Source organism: Gobius niger (genome assembly GCF_951799975.1).
Source record: "Gobius niger genome assembly, chromosome: 4".
In the NCBI taxonomy this organism is placed as follows: Eukaryota; Metazoa; Chordata; class Actinopteri; order Gobiiformes; family Gobiidae; genus Gobius; species Gobius niger.
The window spans coordinates 41,480,116-41,507,557 of NC_136855.1; the positions used below are offsets into that span (position 1 = coordinate 41,480,116).

A 27,442-nucleotide genomic window follows, 5' to 3' on the forward strand; every position below is an offset into this window, starting at 1 on the left:
TCACTTTTTTGATGGATTTTTGTCACTTTTTTGATGGATTTTTGTCTTTTTTTGATGGATTTTTGTCACTTTTTTGATGGATTTTTGTCACTTTTTTGATGGATTTTTGTCATTTTTTGATGGATTTTTGTCATTTTTTTGCTGGATTTTTGTCTTTTTTTTGATGGATTTTTGTCACTTTTTTGATGGATTTTTGTCTTTTTTTGATGGATTTTTGTCTTTTTTTTGATGGATTTTTGTCACTTTTTTGATGGATTTTTGTCATTTTTTTGATGGAGTTTTGTCTTTTTTTGATGGATTTTTGTCATGTTTTTGATGGATTTTTGTCTTTTTTTTGATGGATTTTTGTCATTTTTTTGCTGAATTTTTGTCACTTTTTTGATGGATTTTTGTCATTTTTTTGATGGATTTTTGTCACTTTTTTGATGGATTTTTGTCACTTTTTTGATGGATTTTTGTCTTTTTTGATGGATTTTTGTCATTTTTTTGATGGATTTTTGTCTTTTTTTGATGGATTTTTGTCTTTTTTTGATGGATTTTTGTCTTTTTTTGATGGATTTTTGTCTTTTTTTGATGGATTTTTGTCTTTTTTTGATGGATTTTTGTCTTTTTTTTGATGGATTTTTGTCACTTTTTTGCTGGATTTTTGTCATTTTTTTGATGGATTTTTGTCACTTTTTTGATGGATTTTTGTCATTTTTTTGATGGATTTTTGTCTTTTTTCTGCTGGATTTTTGTCATTTTTTGATGGATTTTTGTCTTTTTTTGATGAATTTTTGTCACTTTTTTGCTGGATTTTTGTCATTTTTTGCTGGATTTTTGTCTTTATTTTGCTGGATTTTTGTCTTTTTTTTGATGGATTTTTGTCACTTTTTTGATGGATTTTTGTCACTTTTTTGATGGATTTTTGTCATTTTTTTGATGGATTTTTGTCATTTTTTTGATGGATTTTTGTCTTTTTTTTGCTGGATTTTAGTCACTTTTTTGATGGATTTTTGTCATTTTTTTGATGGATTTTTGTCTTTTTTTGATGGATTTTTGTCTTTTTTTTGATGGATTTTTGTCACTTTTTTGCTGGATTTTTGTCATTTTTTTGATGGATTTTTGTCACTTTTTTGATGGATTTTTGTCATTTTTTTGATGGATTTTTGTCACTTTTTTGATGGATTTTTGTCATTTTTTTGATGGATTTTTGTCACTTTTTTGATGGATTTTTGTCATTTTTTGATGGATTTTTGTCTTTTTTTGATGGATTTTTGTCTTTTTTTTTGATGGATTTTTGTCACTTTTTTGATGGATTTTTGTCTTTTTTTGATGGATTTTTGTCTTTTTTTTGATGGATTTTTGTCTTTTTTTGATGGATTTTTGTCATTTTTTTGATGGATTTTTGTCATTTTTTTGATGGATTTTTGTCACTTTTTTTATGGATTTTTGTCACTTTTTTTATGGATTTTTGTCTTTTTTTGATGGATTTTTGTCGGTGGAGATACGGCTGTGCTTGCTGTGAACTCCCACCCGCGCACTCGAGAGGCCCAAAACAAACCCAGGCCACCTAAGAACTGCCTGCCAACTGCTATTCTTACTGCCCCGCCATTGCTCGCCGTGTGTGTGTGTGTGTGTGTGTGCTGCTGCTGTTACTAACGCATTACCGCCAGCGCTTCTCCGGGCACAACAGATCCAATTACGCTTCAGCATGCTACACTTGTACAGGGATGACAGCACGGCGCTCCATTTAGCTTTTTACCCAGGCTGAGAGAAGCTGTCCACGCTACGCTGGCTTCCTTGTGTTGCACTTTGCTTCTTATCCAAAACAGAACAAGCAAATTATCATAGGATATTCTCCAGCGATAGATACGGGGTTTACGATACAATATGTCGAACAAACCATACTGTATGTCGCCATCAAAGCATCTCTCAGACCGAATTACGCCAGTTGAAGGGTCAAGTTTGATCCACAGGCCTTAATTTAGGCACCCAAATTACACTTTGTTCATGTGACTGTTAATGTATTCAGTCTGCAGTTTGATATGAAATGGAAGGGAAAAAAATCTCTTGAAATGTGCCCTAAAAACTCTCAAAATACAAGAGGGGAAAGTGGACAACCTTGTCTCGTCCCTTGTGTTACTTTGCTTCGTATGCAAAACAAAACAAGCAAATGATTATAAGATATTCTCCAGCGATAGATACAGGGTTTACGATGTGATACATGGCAAAACAATATTGCAGTATATTGGAAAACTATATGTTGAACAGGCCATGCTACATGTCGCCATCAAAGCATCTCTTGGACCGAATTACGCCACTTGAAGGGCCGAGTTTGACCCACAGGCCTCAATTTGGGGACACCTGGTTTACACTTTGCAGACTGAATACATGAACAGTCTCTAAAAGAGCAGTTTGATATGAAATGGACGGAAAAAAACAATAAAAATGTGTCATAAATCTCTAAAAACACCAGAGGGGAAAGTGAACATCCTTGTCTTGTCTTTGCTTTGTGTCCAAACAGAACACGCAAATGATTATAAGATATTCTCTAACGATAGATACGGGGTTTATGATGTGATACATGGCAAAACTATATTGCAGTATATTGGAAAACTATATGTTGAACAAGCCATACTGTATGTCGCCATCAAAGCATCCCTCGGACTGAATTACGCCAGTTGAAGGGCCGAGTTTGATCCACAGGCCTTAATTTGGGGACTCAAATTACACTTTGTTCTATGCGACTGTTAATGTATTCAGTCTGCAGTTTGATATGAAATGGAAAAAAAAAAAATCTCTTGAAATGTGCCCTAAAAACTCTCAAAATACAAGAGGGGAAAGGGGACAACCTTGTCTCGTTCCTTGTTTTACACTTTGCTTCGTATGCAAAACAAAACAAGCAAATGATTATAAGATATTCTCTAGCGATAGATAGATACGGGGTTTACGCTGTGATAGACGGCAAAACAATATTGCAGTATATTGGAAAACTATATGTTGAACAAGCCATACTATATGTTGCCATCAAAGCATCTCTCGGACCAAATTACGCCAGTTGAAGGGCCAAGTTTGACCCACAGACCTCAATTTGGGGACACCTTGTTTACACTTTGTAGACTGAATACATGAACAGTCTCTAAAAGAGCAGTTTGATATGAAATGGACGGAAAAAAACAATAAAAATGTGTCCTAAATCTCTAAAAACACCAGAGGGGAAAGTGAACAACCTTGTCTCGTCTTTGCTTTGTGTCCAAACAGAACACGCAAATGATTATAAGATATTCTCTAACGATAGATACAGGGTTTACGATGGCAAAACAATATTGCAGTACATTGGAAAACTATATGTTGAACAAGCCATACTATATGTCGCCATCAAAGCATCTCCCGGACCAAATTACACCAGTTGAAGGGGAAAGTTTGACCCACAGGCCTCAATTTGGTGACACCTGGTTTACACTTATGCTCTATGTGACTGTTATTGTATTCAGTCTGCAGTTTGATATGAAATGGACAGAAAAAAATCAATAAAAATGTGTCCTAAATCTCTAAAAACACCAGAGGGGAAAGTGAACATCCTTGTCTCGTTTCTTGTGTTACTTTGCTTCGAATGCAAAACAAAACAAGCAAATGATTATAAGATATTCTCCAGCGATAGATACGGGGTTTACGATGTGATACACGGAAAATCAGCAAAACTATATGTTGAACAAGCCATACTGTATGTCGCCATCAAAGCATCTCTCGGACCAAATTACGCCAGTTGAAGGGCCAAGTTTGACCCACAGGCCGCAATTTGGTGACACCTGGTTTACACTTTGCTCTATGAGACTGTTCATGTATTCAGTCTGCAGTTTGATATGAAATGGAAGGACAAAAAAATCTATAGAAATTTGCCCCAAAAACTGTAAAAATACAAGAGGGGAAAGGGGACAACCTTGTCTCGTTCCTTGTGTTACTTTGCTTCGTATGCAAAACAAAACAAGCAAATGATTATAAGATATTCTGCAACGATAGAACAAGAATATGGTGCCGTATGTTACTAGTTGCTAAGATATTTCACTAGTGTTTCCCAACTAGTCAGATTTCAACATTAGTTTCAAAGGAAATTAGCAAATAACCCAATGCTAACCAAACATCAATAATATCATACAAAAGCATAGTGCAAATTCATAGACAACTGTGGTTATAATGGTGTATTGCCAGCACATTAAAAGGGCCTCGTTTTAGGTCTTTTGCAATCAACTTGATCCATAAAAGTCAAATGTGCATCCTATGGTCAAAATGCAAAAACAGCACACATAGCAAAACTATAACAAACAACTATCAAAGTTTTTCCGAGCGCCAGGCATTATAAATAGCCGCTCACTGAAAAGTTAATTACGCACTATTATATTTCCACATACAATGCATCTTTAAGTATTGCTTTTTGATGAGGAATTTTGTCACAAAACACAATCCGCACATGTGAAACAAATGACGTGAAAGCCCATCATGTCAAATATCTGATTGCATCAAAGTGTTTGACAGACCAAGTGCATAGACCAGGGTTTACACAGGCAGAAGAAAGTCAAATGTAATGCTTTATAATTCTATTTTCAATGCCCAAATACTATGTTTTAACACAGAAAAAAATCATTTAAGATTAGGCAACTTTTGAGCAAAGAAATGTGGTAAATTTCAGCCAAAACTGCAGCTTTTTTCGGTATTTCAGATTTAAAAATTCATAATTTTCCAATGCAGTTTGATTTAAAGCATTTTAAGGCGAGACACGGCAGGTGAAAGTATTGATTTTTCACGTAGTGGTCGAAGTGGAGATTTTTATCTATTTTCCTCCCTTTACATCTTAGTTTTCATGTCAGATATAAAAATAACAAAACTCACCCCGCATGATCTTTATTTTATGATGTTTTGTCCGCCCGCGAGGTGGGGGGAACCCGGAAGTAGCTGCTGCTCCGCGTAGAAAGTCCGTCTTTCAAGCGGGTTTTCATTCATAAATATTGACAGATTTGACATCCACGTGTCCTGCTAAGGGGCCCCGTGATGACGCTTTCACCCAAATATGGTGTTTTTCCTCCTACGAGACGCTGGAGCGGAAAAGTGGAAGATCGGGCCGAGCATGCGCACTCGCTACAAAACTTCAGAGCTGGTGTTCACAGAATGAAAAAAATCCGCACTCGGGCAGAGCCTGAGCCCTTATAGAAGCTCCCACAGACTCCAAACTTTACAGGCTGAGACACAACAACATTCTGAAGGTTTTTTCAGAGGGATTTTTTCATATCTAATTCCTAGCCTGATTTATTCAGCTTTGAAACCAAAAAAACAGGCGGAATTTGAGTTTTTACAGATTTTTTCACTGATGATTAGTTTATTGAAAAACTAAACAAAATATCCAAAATCCCTCTGAAAAAATCTGAGTTACTAATATGTCAATAAGATAAAACCATAAATTTTAATCTGGCTCAATTCATTATTTTGATTTCGTTGCCCAAAATATAGACAATTTTGGCCATTTTAATGCTCAAAATGCCTTATTTTTATGTGAAAACATAAAATGACAGAAGAAATGCAATACATTTTTTCCTCATATTTATATCTGTGATGTTCAGCAAAAGTTTCAAATTGACATCTCTACATTTATGTTTTTCCCCTATTCACCTGCAGTGTCTCGCCTTAATAACATTAGAAGCTTTAATTTTGGCAAAATCAATGTAATTACTTTTAATGCTTTTTAATGCCCCGTGATACAGTGCTTCCCTCTCCATGTACTGTATATATATATATGAGGTTTGCAGTCTAAATAAAATGCATAACGTGAGAAAGGTTTTGTGATACGGGGTTTACTATATGATCCACAGCAAAACAACATTGCAAAATATTGAAAAATGATATACTTAACCAGCCATATTATAAGTCACCATCAAAGCATCTGACGGACTGAATTACACCACTTGACGGGCCAAATTTGACCCGCGGGCCTCAATTTGGGCACCCCTGGTTTACACTTTGGTCTGTGCAACTGTTAATGTATTCAATGTCTCCATTTTGACACGAAATCGAAGAAAAAACTCAATAAAACGTGCTGTAAAAGCTGGTAAAACATCCGAGGGGGAAAGAGAACAGCCCTGTCTCGTCCCCCGCACACTCACCGTCCTCCGTCTCCTGCCACACGATGCCCTCCAGGTTGACGCTGGTGCCCGGCTCGCAGGGGCCCAGGCACTCGGGCTCCGTGCTGACGGCCACGTCCGCCGTGTTGGCCGCCACCGAGCGCGTCCGCACCATGATCTGCTCGCAGGGGGACGAGATGTCGCTGTTGCCCACCCCGGCCAGGAGGTGGAGGGGCGGAGGGGCCGGCGTGGAGACGGGAGATTCCATCTGCGCGACAACACAAGGGAGGGAGAGTCAGACGCAAGGCACTGGATAAACAAGCGTGCGGCAGATGTTCCGATAGGGCCGGGCGCACACTGCTCCACCGAGCGGAAGAGTGTTAAGTGCTGCACGGGAGACATGCCGGGTCGGGATGCCATCTACTCTGCCCACATTGATAAATAAGTAAAGCAAAAAGCATCAGAATAACAACACCGACAACTGGGGCACTTACATGTTGCCCGCTCTCTGTAACCTGGCAAACCAGAGCAGCAGAAAAACAAGATGTAAAAAGCTGCTTTGACCATTCAGCGAGTCACAGCAAAACAGAAGCCTTGTTAGGAATGTTGCTTTATATTCTCACACCAGTGTAGGTTGTAGTAGTAATCCTGTTTACACCAACACGCACACATTCATGCACAAAGGGGGTCATTGTACCATCATGTACAAAATCAATAGTATATACAAAAGTGCAGAGCAAAGTTCACCCATGCAGCATTCTAAAAACAACAACATTTAAATACTGTGATGGAGGTAATGTCAAATGATATGGTAAATGGTAAATGGTAAATGGTCTCAACTTATATAGCGCTTTTCCACCTACATTAGGCACTCAAAGCGCTTTACAGCAAGGATCCACTCACCCATTCATACTCTCATTCATACACCAATGTACGCAGACACTGGGGGATATGTTGATATATTGAGGCAGGAAAGTATCGCGATGAACGATATTATTCACTCTAACAATACTACATACTATCAACTCTCAGGCATAAAAATGACAGTAAATTTTTGTCCTAAAACTTCATAATCAAATCCGAAAATACCACACAAGTAAGGATTAAACACCTCGGAGCCGCGTTAGACGGTTCTAACGGCCGACACAGTGTTGTTCCTCCTGCATTATAACGTCTAACGCGGCTCCTCGTTGTTTAATCCGCTTATACCAGGGTCCCACAAACCTAACATTTATAATAAATGTGTTTTTCATTGACTAAAGTCACTAAATCTGCCAGACTACGGGACTATTTTGTGTGGGTTATTAGCCGGTCACTGAAGGCTGGTCTCAGAGCGAGTCATTCTCCGCAGCTATTACGAGGATCTCAGTCAGGCTCAACGACACAACATCAGCACAGAATCACAACACAACAGGACTAACCCGGAAACACTTTTCCCTGGAAGGAAACACCGATATGCGGCACTCGTGGGCAGGAGTTATTTACCTTTTACAAGGTTTAACCTGAAGCTAAAGCTAGCTAGCTCAACCAGCTCAACTGTTTATGGAAACAGCTGCGGTGGAGAATGCAACTCAATTTGCTTCAGTTGGAAATCAAAGTTTTACAAAGAAAATAATGGGGATGAAATGCTAATAAATGTACAGATGATGAATATCGAGCCCAAAAATGCATCATTTATCTTTTTTTTTATTGAACGATAAGTCGATATAGTAATTACTGTGACAGCCCGGGGTGCAACGCCCATATTTTCACCTTTCACTCGCTAGCTAGCACCTGCCTTGGGTTGGGTACAGTTAAATGATATCAGAATAAAGTTTTGATACCACCAGTGTTAATTTTAGTCAAAGTGATATTTTTGTGACTAAAATTGGACTAAAACTACATTAAAAGATTTTAATGAGACTAAAACTATGACTAAAATGTCCAGATATTTTAGTCGACTAAAATCAGACTAAATAAAAATGAAAGGAGAAACTTGTATTGAGCGTCTGAAAGAGCCTCAGATCATGTTTAAAGGATCAGCTCTGAGCTTTGTTCATGTGGAGCAGAAACATGAAGCAGAGGAACAACATTAAATATGATTATAATGAAGATTATCAATGCAAAGTCCACTAAATTCTTCTTAAATTTAGTCGACTAAATTTAGTTGCTATTTTAGTCGACTAAAACTAGACTAAAATCGAATTACATTTTCGTCAAAAGACTAAAACAAAATTAAAATATGTTGTCAAAATTAACACTGGATGCTACTGGTCTCGAAAGTAGGAACTGATGAAATATATCTTCAGGGAAACACTTTATTATACGCTTCATACATTGCACCTGCCACATTTAGTACAATGTAATGTGAAGCGTAACAATGTGTAATAACTTGTACCTATGTTAGGGTGCATCATACGCCCCATATCATTTTGTCCCTAGTCTAGCTGTTTTATACATATAAAAAAGAAAATGTATGGCAAAGTATTGGTATGGTATGGTATTCTCAGGCGTCTCCAATCCAAGCACTAACCAGGCCTGACCTGCTCAGCTTCCAAGATCTAAAAATGGCCTGGATTGTTGGCCCTCAATGTGTTACAGTCATAATGTGCTAAATCTAACAGCCCTGTAATAACAGTTTGTGACGGTTTAATACAAAACATTTTGTAAAAACTCAAAGATTGCAGACTTCCCAAACAACTTGAATAAACAAGCAAAGAATAGTCATTTAATCAAGTTCAAAACCATTGTAAAATATGAAATAAGTAAAGAGATCAACAGCACAAAACATTCAGCTAAATGAATATCGCATTATGCTTCATGATGCAGATCTTGCTTATTGACGTGGACGCCCTAAACAATGCTGGAATTAGACAAAAACTGGTAGAAATTTGAGGCGTTTGATGCACCCTAACTTATGTGATAAATACACAATAGAATCATTTGTATTTGTAGCTTGGGGGGTTCATAATGTAACAACACACAGGACCCGAACTCTAACCCTAATGGTCTTTATATTTCACTATGTACCTCCAAAGTATTACACATTATTCCACTGTGTGTGAACTCGATGGGCACAGTTATTACAGTTACAAAGCAGATTACAATGAACTAAATTTAACTCCACTCCTAATCCGGGTAGTGTGACGCAAATTAATGATACAAATTGTGACAAAGTGGGTTTGTCCCATTGTGTGTGTTTGTTATTTTTTTGTTTTTTGTTTTGTTTGCAATACACACCAGCCAACAATAACCCTCAATTTATATCACATTGTCCATTTAAAACGTTGTTTATTAATTTAATCAGACATTTACCTGTACCATCTGGTAGGGAGAAAGGAAGGGCCGTGGTCTGTGTCGGCCATTTTAAAATCTTGGGCTGGACCATGTGGCAGGGGGAAACTGGTTAAACTTTGCTTTGTGTTTCCTTTTTGTGTATGATTTTGATTTGTATCTTTGTTGTTTTGAACACTTTTGTCACTAAACTTATTCATTTTATGTACAAGGATCACTTGCCAGATAAAGTTATTGTTGGGACTCAATGAACTAATGGTACTAACCGGTGGGAGGTCCGTTCCCATTATGGGAGGAAGTATAAAACCTGACTGCTTCTAGTCAAGGGGGGCCATTTTGTATCTGTGTGTCAGAAGTTCTGTTTGCGTGAGCAATAAATGTCTGGTGAGAACTCTAACTTTGTTAAGTCTGCCTGCCCATTTCAACCCCTCGTGGCAGCTTCCTCACACAAATGTAAAAGAAATGGTCTTTTATGAAAAAAAAAAAACATTATTATTCTGCTTTATGGTTCAATATGACAAATATTAGAGTATAGATATAGAAGAAAAGGCACAATTCCCGTATCAGTATTGAAAACCAAGCATGGGAAATAATGTGACCGTGCCCAGCCCTTGATAAATGACTCCCAGTGTGATTTTTCCACATTGACATTTGTTATAATTCCCAACACATGTTAATTTTACTACATTATACAATAAAGAATAGAAGTTTGGTACAGATTATCATCCGTTTTTTCCTTTAAACATGCAGCGGTTCAGTATTGTGAGATTTTGCCCTTGCCTATGCAAATTCAGTGATCATTACGTTGCTTGTCTATTAATTCCTGAGGAGCCATAAGGGATTAAAACCATCATAGCAATGAGCGCGGCGTTGAGTGCTCGCTCTTTCGATGAACAATTACAAGTACGAAGTGTTCCCGACTACAAATGGGCGCATTTTAATCGTAGATAAAGGCGTTTCAAAAGCGGTGAAAGAATTGCATCAGCGCACGCCTTGACATTGGGACAAGCAGGAGCAAAACAAGCGTTCACCTGCGCCAAAAAGCCGACGGAAACCGGTATTTACTCGTGTCGCATCGTTTAACATTGACATACCATTGTTGTGACACTAAAGTATTCACACGAGGAGGGTGGGCGGATTCTCTTCCCTTCTGTGACTGATGAAGTGCTAAACTTTGGGTAGTGTTATGTAATAAGATGCAAGACTATTGTAAAAAGGTCAAATATGGTGTAAATACAGGCCTGTAATGCAGTGTTAACCTCTTAACCCCCACCTTAACTGAGCGCATTCTCTCCAGTTCGGCGTTACCCAAATCTAAAAGCTTCTCGACTGAAGAGCTTGCAGCCTGTAGGCCAGTGCAATGCCTGATTTGGTTTTTGTTGCTTCTCTTTTTTTTCCTGCGCTTTTTTGTTGCTTTATTGTCACATTTTTGAACATTCTGGGCTCAGCTGGAGGCGGGAAGCTGGATTCCCATCTATTTCCATTGTAGCTGTTGTCATAGTAACGATAAACAAATGTCTAACCGTTGTTGGAAATATCAGATATACCTTATTTTATCGTCTCAAATTAACCTTAAGCCATAACAGGACCACATTTTTAGTTGTAGTTTTACACTTATAATCGCTTGTTTTAGTTTCATCTTATTTCTCTTGATCACTTCCTGCCTCCAGATGACGTCACTGATGATGTAAACAGCGAAAGGGTCTATAGATACAGAAGGCATCTCTGGAGTCGCCCATATATGGTCATTTTTGAAAACAGTTAAAGGGAAAACAATTGTATATTTTCTCTAATGATTAAAAAACTACTTTAACAAACGCTGAATTATGAATATAGTTTCTACTAAATAAAGACACAAAGACATGGGGAGGAGCAAAGTGGTTCAACAGCCCATAAATACATGAATAACGGAGAATGCTAACATGATGCTACATGTTAGCATCGGGCTAATGCGAACGGTTAGCTAGCGCTTGCTACAACTGCCGTTTTTTCACTTCTACTGAACAATCTGCTGTGAGAAAATATCCATATGGGCCCGATTTACACCTGACTTTATTTATGTGATAAATAAGTTCATATTCCACCAGAAAATGGCTAAAAAGAGGGAAATTTGTGTTTCTCTAAAGCAGGGGTGGCCAACCAGTCGGAGACCAAGAGCCGACATTTTCAACCTTGATCCTGTGAAGAGCCACAAAGGCACCGACCATTAGCGAGATCCCGGGGCGGTAGTTTATTGTGATTAAATAGAATGTGAACGTTTTATTTAATCACAATAAACTATAACTTTATGCCTTTTTCTTTCTTTTTTTAATAATTGTGTTAGATTGAATGGTTTTACTCCTCAACAAGATTGAAATACATGTTTATTAAATGACATTTTGTGTTTCCTGTTCTGACTGAGACAGAATTAGATTATTATTATTTTTTTTAATGCTGGGGTGTGTTTGTATGTGGGGCCCTGCCCACTGAGCCTCCTCCTCTGATTCGCCCCTGGCCTGAGCGCTCAGTGCAGCTTTGTCCTGACTGGACTGTGCAGAGAGAGCGCACTCTCGGCTGCACAAAGTTCATGAACTTTAACCAGGAGCCTCTGGGGGATCTGAGAGTCTGTTTTAAGTTGCATCTGTTACAGTTATAGCACGTGTGAAAGAAAAGTCATGACTTTGCGTATTTCCGCGTTACGATGTCGAGCTTCGCATCATACGCTTAATAAGAGCTCCGCTTTTTTCCATTTCCTAATTTTGATCTTTTTCTGTGAATATGTGGCCAAATTACATCAAATAAAGAGCAGCTGATCAGGAACCTGAAAAGCACAGAAGCTGATCCCAGAGCCACGATCTGCCTGACTGTTGTTTAACTACATCCTGCTGTGAGTGAAGCTGCACGGGCTCCTTTTTCACGCCGCCTCCAAAAGGAGGAGATCCAGACTCTCATTCATGTAGAGATGGAAACAGGGTCTGTAGACGATGGTTGGATTTTTGGTCAAAGACTGTTACAGTTAATGGGAAATATTTACCAATTATTTTGCAAAGAGCCGCATTGTATTAAACATATCCAATCATGCAAAGAGCCGCACTCTGATTGGCCAAGAGCCGCATGCGGCTCGAGAGCCGCGGGTTGGCCACCCCTGCTCTAAAGATTCTATTTTCCCCCTCGGCGAAGCCACGCCCCCTTCTATGACGAGATGCGTCTGTATCTATACGTTTGTTATCTGTGACGTCACGACTTCCACTTCCTGGTCCGAGCATACCAGCAAATATGCGAGACAAAAACATAAAAACAAACATCAATATTTCTGAAACTGAACAGAGAGTTCCTGAACCGACTTATTTCTCAGACTCATTAGCCAAAAATGCCGCACCTACTGCTAAAAAAAGTCATATTTACTAAAGTCACTGTTTCCGGGGTTAGCGTAGCTGCTGCACCGTTAGCATTTATCTCCGCTAATCCTGATGTACCGATTTTGGTAAATATTACTTTTATAGCAGAAGGTTCAGCATGTTTGGCTAATGAGTTTGATAAATGTTAGTCAGTGGAAATATATGCTAACAGCTGCAAAGATCTAGTCTCGCCAACCAGACTCCGCCTCTTTACAGAAGAGGCAACACTCGCGCTTTCAAAGGAAGTGACGCAGCGATATGGAGCCGACCGACCAATCAGAGCAGCTCACGTAATGCTCCGGTTTGCTTGTATTCTTAAAGCAGTACTAAGTAACTCTTCCCCCTAGAGGCCATAAGCGCAACTGCAGGTGTCGTAGCAAGTTACGATTTTTTAACTTATTAATTGTCTTGGAGAGTAAATACTACGCTGACAGGAAAGGTGAAGGGACAGAGGGTTACTGTGCATCCAATCCAAAGGAAATATTTTTTTTCACTCAAACTTTGCTGTAAATACTGTTTAAAGTGACGCTAGCCCGCAGTTAGCTTTGCCCGTTAGCCTGTTAGCTTCTTCTCTGTGATTCTATTAGTGTGTATTGGTGGCTCAGGTCTGGTTTCAGTCAAGTTGCAAACATGGTTTTCTGTCCAGAGACACCAGGGGGCGATGAAAGACCCTCCACTCATCCCATAAACACTTGTATCACCCCCACAGGGACTACGGGGAGGATTTATTAAGGTAAACACGTTACTTAGTACTGCTTTAAGTGTTTCTGACATAAACGACAGAAGTCATTTCCTGAACTCCGTGTGGCAGGAGCGCCATTGTTAACGTCCCAATGTCGTCACATCCGCCATGTTCTCATTGGCTGCTGCGCTTCGGTCGTCCCACATTAGTCCCGCCTCAAGCCAGACTAGTCTCCTGTTTATTCATTAATAAACATCGGAGATTAGTCTGGATGCCAGGCTAGCAAAGATGGCGGATCTCCATGGTAACAGTGGAAATCTGAGACCCTGTACTTTGGATCTGTGTGAGTAAAACACAGCTTACAGGTGGCGAATGGCAGAGAACTGGTAAAACAACATGACAGATACACATGTTTAAAGCAGCACTAAGCAACTCCTGCCCCTAGAGGCCGTAAGCGCCACTGCAGGTACTACTCAGACAGAAAAGACAAAGGGACAGAGGGATATTGTTCATCCAATTACACAACGGAGATACTTTTTTTTCATTCAAACTTGGCTGTAAACACTGTTTAAGTGACGCTAGCCCACAGTTAGCTTTGCCCGTTAGCCCGTTAGCTTGTGCATTGGTGACTCCAACCCGTAGAGAGACATCAGGGGGTGAAGAAAACACCCCCAAATCATCCCACTAACACTTGTTTTACCCCCACAGGGACTACGGGGGGAGGAGGAGGAAGAAGAGGAAGAAGAGGAAGAAGAGGAAGAAGAGGAAGAAGAGGAAGAAGAAGAGGAAGAAGAAGAAGAAGAAGAGGAAGAAGAAGAAGAAGAAGAAGAGGAAGAAGAGGAAGAAGAGGAAGAAGAAGAGGAAGAAGAAGAGGAAGAAGAAGAAGAAGAAGAGGAAGAAGAAGAAGAAGAAGAAGAAGAAGAAGAAGAAGAAGAAGAAGAAGAGGAAGAAGAAGAAGAAGAAGAGGAAGAGGAAGAAGAAGAAGAAGAAGAAGAAGAAGAAGAAGAAGAAGAAGAAGAAGAAGAAGATCTTTATTTATATAGCGCCTTTCACAGACATGGTCACAAAGCGCTTTACATGAGACAATTGTACATTCACTCCACACTTGGTGGTGGTAAACTATGTATGGAAGGATTTATTAAGGTAAATACGTTACTTAGTTCTGCTTTAAGATCATTGTTGGGAGGACGGTGCTTTTACTGGAAGGTGTTGGACAATTTTGAAGCTGATGATGCTCAAAAACATGCTCAAAAATCGCAGGAATTCAAACCCGCTCTGGAAACCTTCGCCATGACATCATCCCTCGGCCTAATCACTTGTTAATTCCGTCAGTTCAGCGGCCGCTCTGCCCCCGCTCCACATCCAGGGTCGGTAATTGATGGCACCTGCTCCGACATAAGTGCGACACCGCTGCCTCCGAGAGCAGCTCCGACCCCTGGAGATGAAGGAAGAGGGGCACCGGGGGGGGAGGGGCACCGGGGTGGGGGGGGGGGGCGCCGGCCGGAGACCACAAGGAAGACGGATGGTGATTTGAGAGCCGCTGACACCGGGCTTAGTGCGCTCGACTCGGGGAAGGCGACATGAAAGGCCCCCTGAATCATTAGCGCTGAACTGCAGGAGGAAGACGCTCCGCCGCCGCCGCCGCCGCCACCGCCATGGCCTCGCGAGCGCTTTAATTGGGCTGCGAGAGAGAGAGAGAGAGAGAGAGAGGGGGGGGGATGGGGAAGAGAGAGACAGAGAGACAGACAGAGAAAGAAGAGAGAGAGAGACAGAGAGAGAGAAGAGAGACAGACAGAGAGAGAAAGAAGAGAGAGAGAGACAGAGAGACAGACAGGGAGAGAAAGAAGAGAGAGAGACAGAGAGAGAAAGAAGAGAGAGAGAGACAGAGAGACAGACAGGGAGAGAAAGAAGAGAGACAGACAGAGAGAGAAAGAAGAGAGAGAGAGACAGAGAGACAGACAGGGAGAGAAAGAAGAGAGAGAGAGAGACACACAGAGAGGGGGAAGAGAGAGAGAGAGGGGGAAGAGAGAGAGAAGAGAGAGAGAAGAGAGACAGACAGAGAGAGAGAGAAGAGAGAGAGAGGGAGAGAGGGGGGGATGGGACGAGGTCGCCGATACCACAGTTGACGAGAGAGCACTCTTGGTAGAGTGAGACAAAGGGGAGGTCGTGTCCAAAAAAAAGCTAAAACGTGACGACAACACGGCAGCGACGCAAGGAAAAAGATCCATTTCCATCAGTTTTGTAGGCCTTAGCTTTCAAATGAGGCGCTACACCAGCCTATATAGCAGGGGTGAGGAAACACCAGGGCCCGAACCTCACCATTGTAGCTGAAATTAAAGAACTTTTTTCTGCAAATGCCAATGTTTAATATCAGTGGGACCCAACTTTTCCCCAGGATGACGATCCACGCCCCAAACACAACTGTAGTTTGTCAAATATCATATAAAATATTGTATTTTTGTTGAACAAGACTGAAATTATGATCAAAACAACCCATTAACAAACATTTTAACAAACTCTGTTAGTGTTTCCCGCGCAGTTTCACATGGAAAATATTTAATAAAAGTTCCCTTTAGACTCGCGAGCCACTTTTGGGTCAAGAATCCCCGTTTTACATTATACAATATGACCAAGTAGGATGCTCTGCCAGGGCATTTTTAAAATAAGACACTATTTCTAGAACAACTTTAACAGGTATTTGATCTTTTATTTACATAAAAATATTTCTCAAAATCATCTTGAGGTCCTGGAGGTTCTTTGCTGGAGGGCCAGATTTGGCCCCCGGGCCTGATGTCGCCTACCCCTGCTAAATAGTCTTTAAAGCAGCACTAAGCAACTCTTGCCCCTAGAGGCCATGAGCACAACTGCAGGTGTCGTAGCCAGGGCTGGGTACCGTTAAACGGTTCCTACTTGGTACCGACCGAAAAGCTCCGGTAGGGGGCTAACATGTAGCATCATGTTAGCATTCTCCGTTATTCATGTATTTAAGGGCTGTTGAACCACTTTGCTCCTCCCCATGTCTGTGTATCTTTATTTAGTAGAAACTATATTCATATTTCAGCATTTGCTAAAGTAGTTTTTGAATGATTTTTCTCCAAATTGTCTTCCCCCTTAACTGTTTTCAAACATGACCATATATGGGCGAGTCCAGAGATGCCGTCTGTATCTATAGCGACAAGCTCATTTTCCTCTGTCGTCCCTGGGCAGAGGCAAAGTGACCGGTGCAGCACTTTGAGAAACTTGGTAACACAGGCTTGTAAAGCGCAAACAAGAATGTTTTTCTCCTAAAATGCCTCGTTGCTGCTACATGAAGCTGAAATAAAATAAATGATGAAGTATATTCGCTGCTCAATTCTCAGTTGCATGAAAAGCAAATTAGTTTTTTGTCAAAATCTAGAAAAAAGTTCATGTCGATACAAAGTGAGCCCCATCAGTGAGACGCGCTGCAGCCGAGACTGGCAAAAACAAACATCCGAAAGATGCCTGGGAGTAAGAACGTCCTCAGGCACAGATTATTTCACACGGACAGGACTGAATAAAGCTTGGGTTCAACTGAAATCTTGGTGGATGCGACGTGCTTTAAGTGTCAAACCTAACAATACAAGCCTTTCAGTCATGTGACTTTCATTGTTATGGCGGCCATTTTGAATATGCAGTATAACATATAGATACAGACGGCATCTCTGGAATCGCCCATATATGGTCATGTTTGAAAACAGTTAAGGGGGAAAACAACTTGGAAAAAATCTAAACTTTTTGTCATTTTTTCTTTTTTTTTACTTTTTTTTGTCAAATTTTGGTAATTTTTTTGACAATTTTTTATCACATTTTTGTATTTTTTTGTAACATTTTGTCACATTTTTGTCATTTTTTCTTTTTTTTGTCGTCTTTTTTTGTCCAATTTTGGTAATTTAAAAAAAAAAAAATTGTCACATATTTGTCACATTGTCGTCATTTTTTCTGTCTTTTTTTTGTCAAATTTTGGTAATTTTTTTGACAATTTTTTATCATTTTTTTGTAACATTTTGTCACATTTTTGTCATTTTTTGTCACATTTTTGTCATTGCCTTACACCCCTGTGAGGCTCTGAGGTCTGTGGATCAGAATCTGCTAAAGGATCCATGTACAAGTTTTGGTACTAGAGGCGACCGATCCTTCCAGGCTGTTGCTTCCAGGCTTTGGAATGATCTTCTATTGACTCTGTTGATTCTTTCAAAAGCGAACTTAAGACACATTTATTTGTTCATGCTTTTAATTAGCTACTTTTGGGCTGCTATGATTTCTGTGTTGTTTTGACCCCTTTTTATATTGTATGTAATTTCTGCTTTTAACTGTGTTGTGAAGCACTTTGTGGCCTTTGCTTGTGAAAGGTGCTATAGAAATAAACATTACTTACTTACTTACCCTAAACACAGGTAAAGAACTGATCCTCAAAAGCTCCAGTCCTCTGCACATAAGCCTGTCTTACTTCACTACGACTGTGACACACATTGATACTATTCAAATGCGCCGCTAAATCCCACCGGCTTCTATCTGAGCGTAACCTTGGAGAGATTATCTCCATTTTCCACTTCAAATCTATCAGCGGGGGATTTACGAGGAGCGCTCACTCCCAAACAGATATCACAAGACATTCCTCCGTCGGATAGACACAATATTCACGGTCTGCGCGGCGCTGAAACAAGATTATACAAAGCCCCGTTAGCTTGGCGGCGTGCAGGAGGCGTGGCTTGTCCGGGTCGGTCCACGAAACCGCACTGGACTCCTGTGGGATTAAAGCCGCCCGGATCTCTTCCCCCTGAGTTTGAAACGTGCGCCAAAACCACAATGTAGCAGTGTCACGCAAAGCTTTTCTTAACTCGAACCCCGTGCCAAACCCTCGGGGGGGGGAGGGGGGGAGGAAAGGGGAGGGGGGGCCGCGGTGAAGCGTTCGCTGTCAAACCCACTGGCAAAATCCTCCTAATCTTGGCTTGTGCTGAAGGTTCTGAAAGCTGAAACGTTTAGTATTTCATAAACATTGCTCACTTTCCTCTCTCTCTCTCGCTTTACAGGGAGAAGGTCCCGGGTTTGATTCCTCGGGTCAGGAGGGATCTCGTATACATAAAACATACATATAATATCCCGATACACAGGGGCAGATCTAGAGGGGTGTCATGTAATGTCTCACATCTGCTCTAAAAGTTACTCTGGTGCTTCACAGGCTCACTCTCAGCACTTTTTTGACAGGACAAATAATTATAACAACTTTATTGCTAAATAAGGAGCCAGGTGCCAACCAGTGTTAATTTTGACAACATATATTATTTTAGTTTTTTGACTAAAATGTAATTTAATTTTAGTCTAGTTTTAGTCGACTAAAATTGGAAGTAAATTTAGTCGACTAAATTTAAGACTAATGTAGTGGACTTTGCATTGATAATATTGATTCTAATCATATTTAATGTTGTTCCTCTGCTTCATGTTTCTGCTCCACATGAACAAAGCTCAGAGCTGATCCTTTAAACATGATCTGAGGCTCTTTCAGACGCTCAATACAAGTTTGGATGATTTTAGTCTCTCCTTTTCAGTTTTATTTAGTCTGATTTTAGTCGACTCAAATATCTGGACATTTTAGTCACAGTTTTAGTCTCATGAGAAACTTTTAATTTAGTTTTAGTCCAATTTTAGTCACAAAAATATCACTTTGACTAAAATTAAGACTAAGTATTTTAGTCGACGACATTAACACTGGTGCCAACTCCTGTGGCTCCCAAGATGATGATTTATTTTTTATTTTTTACAAAAGTACAATTTTTATCTGAGTAAGAAACCCTCTACTCATATTATGGACAATGCTACTATTGTTATATAATGTTAGGAGGCTCAGGCGGCATCGAAACGGAAAAACTGCCTCGCGATCAAGGGAAATTGCTCATCCCTGATATTAACATTTGACATATTAACATTACATTGTAAAATGTTTTTTTTCTAGATCCGCCCCTGCCGATACAGAGTCCACGATACGATACTATCCCGACACAGAGTCCACGATACGATAATATCCTGACACAGAGTCCACGATACGATACTATCCCGATACAGAGTCCACGATACGATACTATCCCGATACAGAGTCCACGATACGATACTATCCCGACACAGAGTCCACGATACGATACTATCCCGATACAGAGTCCACGATACGATACTATCCCGACACAGAGTCCACGATATGATACTATCCCGACACAGAGTCCACGATACGATACTATCCCGACACAGAGTCCACGATACGATAATATCCTGACACAGAGTCCACGATACGATACTATCCCGATACAGAGTCCACGATACGATACTATCCCGATACAGAGTCCACGATACGATACTATCCCGATACAGAGTCCACGATACGATACTATCCCGATACAGAGTCCACGATACGATACTATCCCGATACAGAGTCCACGATACGATACTATCCCGATACAGAGTCCACGATACGATACTATCCCGATACAGAGTCCACGATACGATACTATCCCGACACAGAGTCCACGATACGATACTATCCCGATACAGAGTCCACGATACGATACTATCCCGATACAGAGTCCACGATACGATACTATCCCGACACAGAGTCCACGATACGATACTATCCCGATACAGAGTCCACGATACGATACTATCCCGATACAGAGTCCACGATACGATACTATCCCGACACAGAGTCCACGATACGATACTATCCCGATACAGAGTCCACGATACGATACTATCCCGATACAGAGTCCACGATACGATACTATCCCGACACAGAGTCCACGATACGATAATATCCTGACACAGAGTCCACGATACGATACTATCCCGACACAGAGTCCACGATACGATAATATCCTGACACAGAGTCCACGATACGATACTATCCCGACACAGAGTCCACGATACGATACTATCCCGACACAGAGTCCACGATACGATAATATCCTGACACAGAGTCCACGATACGATACTATCCCGATACAGAGTCCACGATACGATACTATCCCGATACAGAGTCCACGATACGATACTATCCCGATACAGAGTCCACGATACGATACTATCCCGATACAGAGTCCACGATACGATACTATCCCGATACAGAGTCCACGATACGATACTATCCCGATACAGAGTCCACGATACGATACTATCCCGATACAGAGTCCACGATACGATACTATCCCGACACAGAGTCCACGATACGATACTATCCCGACACAGAGTCCACGATACGATACTATCCCGATACAGAGTCCACGATACGATACTATCCCGATACAGAGTCCACGATACGATACTATCCCGACACAGAGTCCACGATACGATACTATCCCGACACAGAGTCCACGATACGATACTATCCCGATACAGAGTCCACGATACGATACTATCCCGACACAGAGTCCACGATACGATACTATCCCGATACAGAGTCCACGATACGATACTATCCCGACACAGAGTCCACGATACGATAATATCCTGACACAGAGTCCACGATACGATACTATCCCGATACAGAGTCCACGATACGATACTATCCCGATACAGAGTCCACGATACGATACTATCCCGATACAGAGTCCACGATACGATACTATCCCGACACAGAGTCCACGATACGATAATATCCCGATACAGAGTCCACGATACGATACTATCCCGACACAGAGTCCACGATACGATAATATCCTGACACAGAGTCCACGATACGATACTATCCCGATACAGAGTCCACGATACGATACTATCCCGATACAGAGTCCACGATACGATACTATCCCGACACAGAGTCCACGATACGATACTATCCCGATACAGAGTCCACGATACGATACTATCCCGACACAGAGTCCACGATACGATACTATCCCGACACAGAGTCCACGATACGATACTATCCCGACACAGAGTCCACGATACGATACTATCCCGACACAGAGTCCACGATACGATACTATCCCGACACAGAGTCCACGATACGATACTATCCCGATACAGAGTCCACGATACGATACTATCCCGATACAGAGTCCACGATACGATACTATCCCGACACAGAGTCCACGATACGATACTATCCCGATACAGAGTCCACGATACGATACTATCCCGACACAGAGTCCACGATACGATACTATCCCGACACAGAGTCCACGATACGATACTATCCCGACACAGAGTCCACGATACGATACTATCCCGATACAGAGTCCACGATACGATACTATCCCGACACAGAGTCCACGATACGATAATATCCTGACACAGAGTCCACGATACGATACTATCCCGATACAGAGTCCACGATACGATACTATCCCGATACAGAGTCCATGACACATTACATATCCCTTTACAGCAGGGGTGTCCAAACGTTTTTCATGGGGGGCCGCATACTGAAGCGTACACAGGGTGAAGGGCCGAAGATCAGTAGTTAGTGCCGCAAAACCTTCGACTAGAAGAGGTTTAAATTGTGCCCCCCACCTCTATTTAAGCTTAAAACCTTCACGCCAGCTCGGTCTCACAGTAACATGTTAGTTGTTCGGTTACAATTGTGTAGAATTATTATTATTATTATTATCATCTCTGGTGATGTGTACCGATACAGCAAGAGGCCGAGGGCCACCATAAATTGGTCTGAGGGCTGCATTTGGCCCCCGGGCCGCACTTTGGACACCCCTGCTTTACAGAGTCCATCCTATGATACATATCCCGATAGGGCTGCTCGATTATTGAAAAAATAATAATCACGATTATTTTTGTCATAATTGAAATCACGATTATTCAAACGATTATTTGTTGCCTTTAAAAAAATTCATAAAAAAAAAGACAAAAATCCAGCAAAAAAGTGAAAAAAAATCAGCAAAAAAAGTGACAAAAATCCAGCAAAAAAGTGACAAAAAAACAGCAAAAAGTGACAAAAAAAAGGAAAAAAGTGACAAAAAACAGCAAAAAAGTGACAAAAATCCAGCAAAAAAGTAACAAAAAAACAGCAAAAAAGTGACAAAAATCCAGCAAAAAAGTGACAAAAAACAGCAAAAAAGTGACAAAAAACAGCAAAAAAATGACAAAAATCCAGCAAAAAAGTGACAAAAAACAGCAAAAAAGTGACAAAAATCCAGCAAAAAAGTGACAAAAAACAGCAAAAAAGTGACAAAAAACAGCAAAAAAGTGACAAAAAACAGCAAAAAAGTGACAAAAAAAAGGAAAAAAGTGACAAAAAACAGCAAAAAAATGACAAAAAATCAGCAAAAAAGTGACAAAAATCCAGCAAAAAAGTGACAAAAATCCAGCAAAAAAGTGACAAAAAACAGCAAAAAAGTGACAAAAAACAGCAAAAAAGTGACAAAAATCCAGCAAAAAGTGACAAAAATCCAGCAAAAAAGTAACAAAAATTCAGCAAAAAAGTGACAAAAATCCAAAAATTAAAAATTAGAACAAAAAAAAAGAACAAAAAAATTATAATCGATTTTTTGCGATTATGCTAATTTTGTAATAGTTTACTGTTGTAATCGAAATCGTAATCGATTTTCGATTAATTGAACAGCCCTATATCGCGATATGTCACGATACGCTACATATCCTGATACAGAGTAATGCCCCCCCCCCCCCCCCCAGTAGTAGGAGAAGCCAGGATCCTGAGTATCTAAGTACAACAGCCAAGGCCAATCTCATTATTGTACATTGTCACATTTACACCAGTAATCTACAGCAGAGGTTTCAGCAGTGTCTCAGCGTTCAGAGCCTGAGCCATGTGAACTTCTCTGACCACATCCTGATCCAGTCACTTCTTACTCCACACATTAACTTGCACTGGTTTATCAGACTGAGGATTAACCTGAGCCTGAGAGTTACAGGAGGATTACACCGGACTGGGCTAATAAGAAGTGAGAAATGGCCAAAGGTCCGAGATCAAGCCTGTTCCAGCTCCAGATCCTCCACCGCTGAGCGAAGCTAAATATGTACACCGGGAGGAGTTTAAAATGTGTAATGTGCAAAGTGGTGCAAGGTCACAATAAAATCAATACAATTATTAAAAATGCCTGCTGCTACAATGTAAGGACAAAAGACTTGGACACAACGGGAGAATTCGAGCGAAACATTTTGCTAAGTTTTCCTTGAATCTGCAGTTCACTGTGTTCTGGATCCTAATTTCTGTATTGACAAACTTTTACGGTATAAAAAAATAGTTTAGTAGAAAGAAACCTTGATCTAGTGGAATCAGACGATACAATACATATCCTACTACAATATATATCCCGATACAGAGTCTGTACTACAATACATATCCTTATATAGAGTCCATACTATGATACATATCCTTATATAGAGTCCATACTATGATACATATCCCGATACAGAGTCCATACTATGATACATATCCCGATACAGAGTCTATACTACAATATATATCCTGATACAGAGTCTATACTACAATATATATCCTGATACAGAGTCTATACTACAATATATATCCTGATACAGAGTCTATACTACAATATATATCCTGATACAGAGTCTATACTACAATATATATCCTGATACAGAGTCTATACTACAATATATATCCCGATACAGAGTCTATACGACAATATATATCCCGATACAGAGTCCTGCAGACAGACTCCTCCCCCTGATCCTCCTGCAGACAGACTCCTCCCCCCTGCAGACAGACTCCTCCCCCTGATGCTCCCCCTGCAGACAGACTCCTCCCCCCTGATCCTCCTGCAGACAGACTCCTCCCCCCTACAGACAGACTCCTCCCCCCTGCAGACAGACTCCTCCCCCCTGATCCTCCTACAGACAGACTCCTCCCCCCTGATCCTCCTGCAGACAGACTCCTCCCCCTGATCCTCCTGCAGATAGACTCCTCCCCCCTGCAGACAGACTCCTCCCCCCTGCAGACAGACTCCTCCCCCCTGCAGACAGACTCCTTCCCCCTGCAGACAGACTCCTCCCCCTGATCCTCCTGCAGACAGACTCCTCCCCCTGATCCTCCTGCAGATAGACTCCTCCCCCCTGCAGACAGACTCCTCCCCCCTGCAGACAGACTCCTCCCCCCTGCAGACAGACTCCTCCCCCCTGCAGACAGACTCCTTCCCCCTGCAGACAGACTCCTTCCCCCTGCAGACAGACTCCTCCCCCTGATCTTCCTGCAGACAGACTCCTCCCCCTGCAGACAGACTCCTCCCCCTGATCTTCCTGCAGACAGACTCCTCCCCCCTGAAGACAGACTCCTCCCCCTGACCCTCCTGTATCTGAGCGGTGTCTGTGCAGAGGATCCACGCCTGTCCCGCTCCGTCACGGTGCAGCTCGCCTCATCACACAGGTCACACTCATCCAACACGGATGAACGTCATGTGTCGGACCCGCACACGCTTCATCAGCACACGGACTAAAATAACCCACGCGGTCGTCACGCTCAGCCAAGAACGCGGCCAGTGTTGCTTTAAGTGTTTGGTGAACTGCTGTGTGCTGTTGTACACAGAGAGAGCACAAGATGTTCCTTCCAATCGGACAAAGTACAATCCAGGATCTGATCACAGCGTTTACTTTCCAGCAGAGAAAGATCTGAGTGAAATACAAGGTGGAAACAGCACGGAGCCCGAGGATGTAACAACATGTGTGATCATGATCATGTGATTAGAACCTGATCCACAGTTAAACACCGTCAGGGACCAGGACACATGAACCAGGGCTGGGTATCGTCAATAACTGTATATACGATACATATCCTGATACAGAGTCTATTATACGATACATATCCTGATACAGAGTCTATTATACGATACATATCCTGATACAGAGTCTATTATACGATACATATCCTGATACAGAGTCTATTATACGATACATATCCTGATACAGAGTCTATGGTATGTGACATATCCCGAGACAGAGTCCACAATACGATATGTTCTTAAGAGCTGATTAACATGTGAATTTCTCCATTGTTACATGGATGTATAAGATCAGACAGGACTTATCAATTAAGTCCTATCTGATCTTATACATCCATGTAACAATGGAGACAATGGACAATCCTGATATAAAGTCTATGCTACGATACATGTCCTGATAAGGAGTCCATGGTACGTTACATATCCCGATACAGAGACCACTATATTCCAAAAGTATTCCAATACAGACTCTACAATATGATATGTTCTTAAGAGCTGATGTAACGCGTGAATTGCTCCATTGTTACATGGATATATCAGATCAGATAGGACTTAATTAAGTCCTATCTGATCTGATATATCCATGTAACAATGGAGACAATGGACAATCCTGCTACAAAGTCCATGGTACGTTACATATCCCAATACAGGGACCATGATATGATATTCCAATATAGTGTCCACAATACAATATGTTCTTAAGAGCTGATGTAACACATGAATTTCTCCATTGTGACCAATTACAGTAAGTCCTATCTGATCTTATACATCCTTATACAAAGTCTATGCTACGATACATGTCCCGATAAGGAATCCATGGTATGTGACAAATCCCGATACAGAGTCCACGCTACAATATGTATCCTGATACAGAGTCCATGATATGATACACATCTCGATATAGAGTCGATTATACGATACATATCCCAATACAGAGTCTATTATATGATACACATCTCGATATAAAGTCTATTATATGATACGTATCCTGATACAGAGTCCACGATCACGTAGTCTACGCTCCGTTTCATATCCCAATAGAGTCCACGACATGTTGCTTATCCCGATAGAGAGTTCACGCTATGTTGCATATCCGTTTAATACCTCGTTAGATCCATGTTTAATACCCCGATAGAGTCCACGCTACGCATCCTGATACAGAGTCCACGATCACGTATATCGATAGAGTCCACTCGACGTTACATATCCCGATACAGAGTCTATTATATGCAGTCCCGTCGCATCTGAAATCCACGGGGGGCACATTTACCATTAAATACATATTTTTCATGTGGTATTCACGTAGCCCTGGCTCACACTGATCATTACATTAAACATAATCAACAGCAAATATGACCAGACCCACTGCAGCTGCAACATGAGTCCTCGTGGCGGAAACGTCAGTTGCATGTTCATGTTGCAGGAGGCGTCTCTCCGAGATGAACCTCCTCATCAACACATCCTTCTACTCAAACTTGAACTTATGAGAGTGAGGTCCTTTTCAAAAGCAGCTGAATGAGAAGAAGGCTTTGAACAAAGTGGTTCGCTCAGCCAGCAGGACCATTGGCTGCACTTTGCTGCTCCTGGAGGCCACATGTAAAACTCGACTACTGAATCGAGCTTTAAAACTTGCAAATGATGCCTCAGGCCACCCTGCTAAAGCCTTTTTTGAGACGCTTCCTCAAGCTGTGATCACTTTAAACAAGGCACTTCTATTATATTTATCTGTGTGGACTTTTATTGTACAGTATTTTGCCCTTAGGCTTTTAATGTGGCCGTGTTTGTTTGTTCTGTTTTTTATATTGTGTCTTTTTACTCGTTTTACATGTCGCACTTTGAGCTCTTTGCACATTTTTTCCAATGTGGTTTTTCAAACTGCAAATGGCCAATAAATGAATCTGATGGAATGAGCTGGGCCTTGTCTGTGCAGATACTGCGCCGATGCCACGAAAACACGTGTCTGAGTGTGGAAAACGACCGGACTCTGGGCCTATCTATCTATCTATCTATCTATCTATCTATCTATCTATCTATCTATCTATCTATCTATCTATCTATCTATCTATCTATCTATCTATCTATCTATCTATCTAAAAAGTTACGACAATACGACATGTTCTTAAGAGCTGATGTAACACGTGAATTTCTCCATTGTGATCAGTTAAGTCTTATCTGATCTTATACATCCTGATACAAAGTCTATGCTACGATACATATCTTGATACAACAAAAAAAGGAAAATCTGTGGAGTCTGACAGACGATCTGCAGCAACAGAGAAACGGCATCATTTTAAAACACAGGGA

At 41.0% G+C, this 27,442-nt stretch overlaps 1 protein-coding gene across 2 annotated transcripts in view; it reads right to left on the reverse strand.

Annotated features, from left to right (window-relative positions):
- znf609b (zinc finger protein 609b) overlaps positions 1–27,442 on the reverse strand; it is a 283,849-nt gene that overhangs the window by 102,647 nt on the left and 153,760 nt on the right. For both annotated transcript variants that reach the window (XM_079554664.1, XM_079554663.1), the window contains exon 3: positions 6,135–6,360. In XM_079554664.1, coding sequence (XP_079410790.1) covers positions 6,135–6,360 — 226 coding nt within the window. The remainder of the gene's footprint in view (positions 1–6,134; positions 6,361–27,442) is intronic.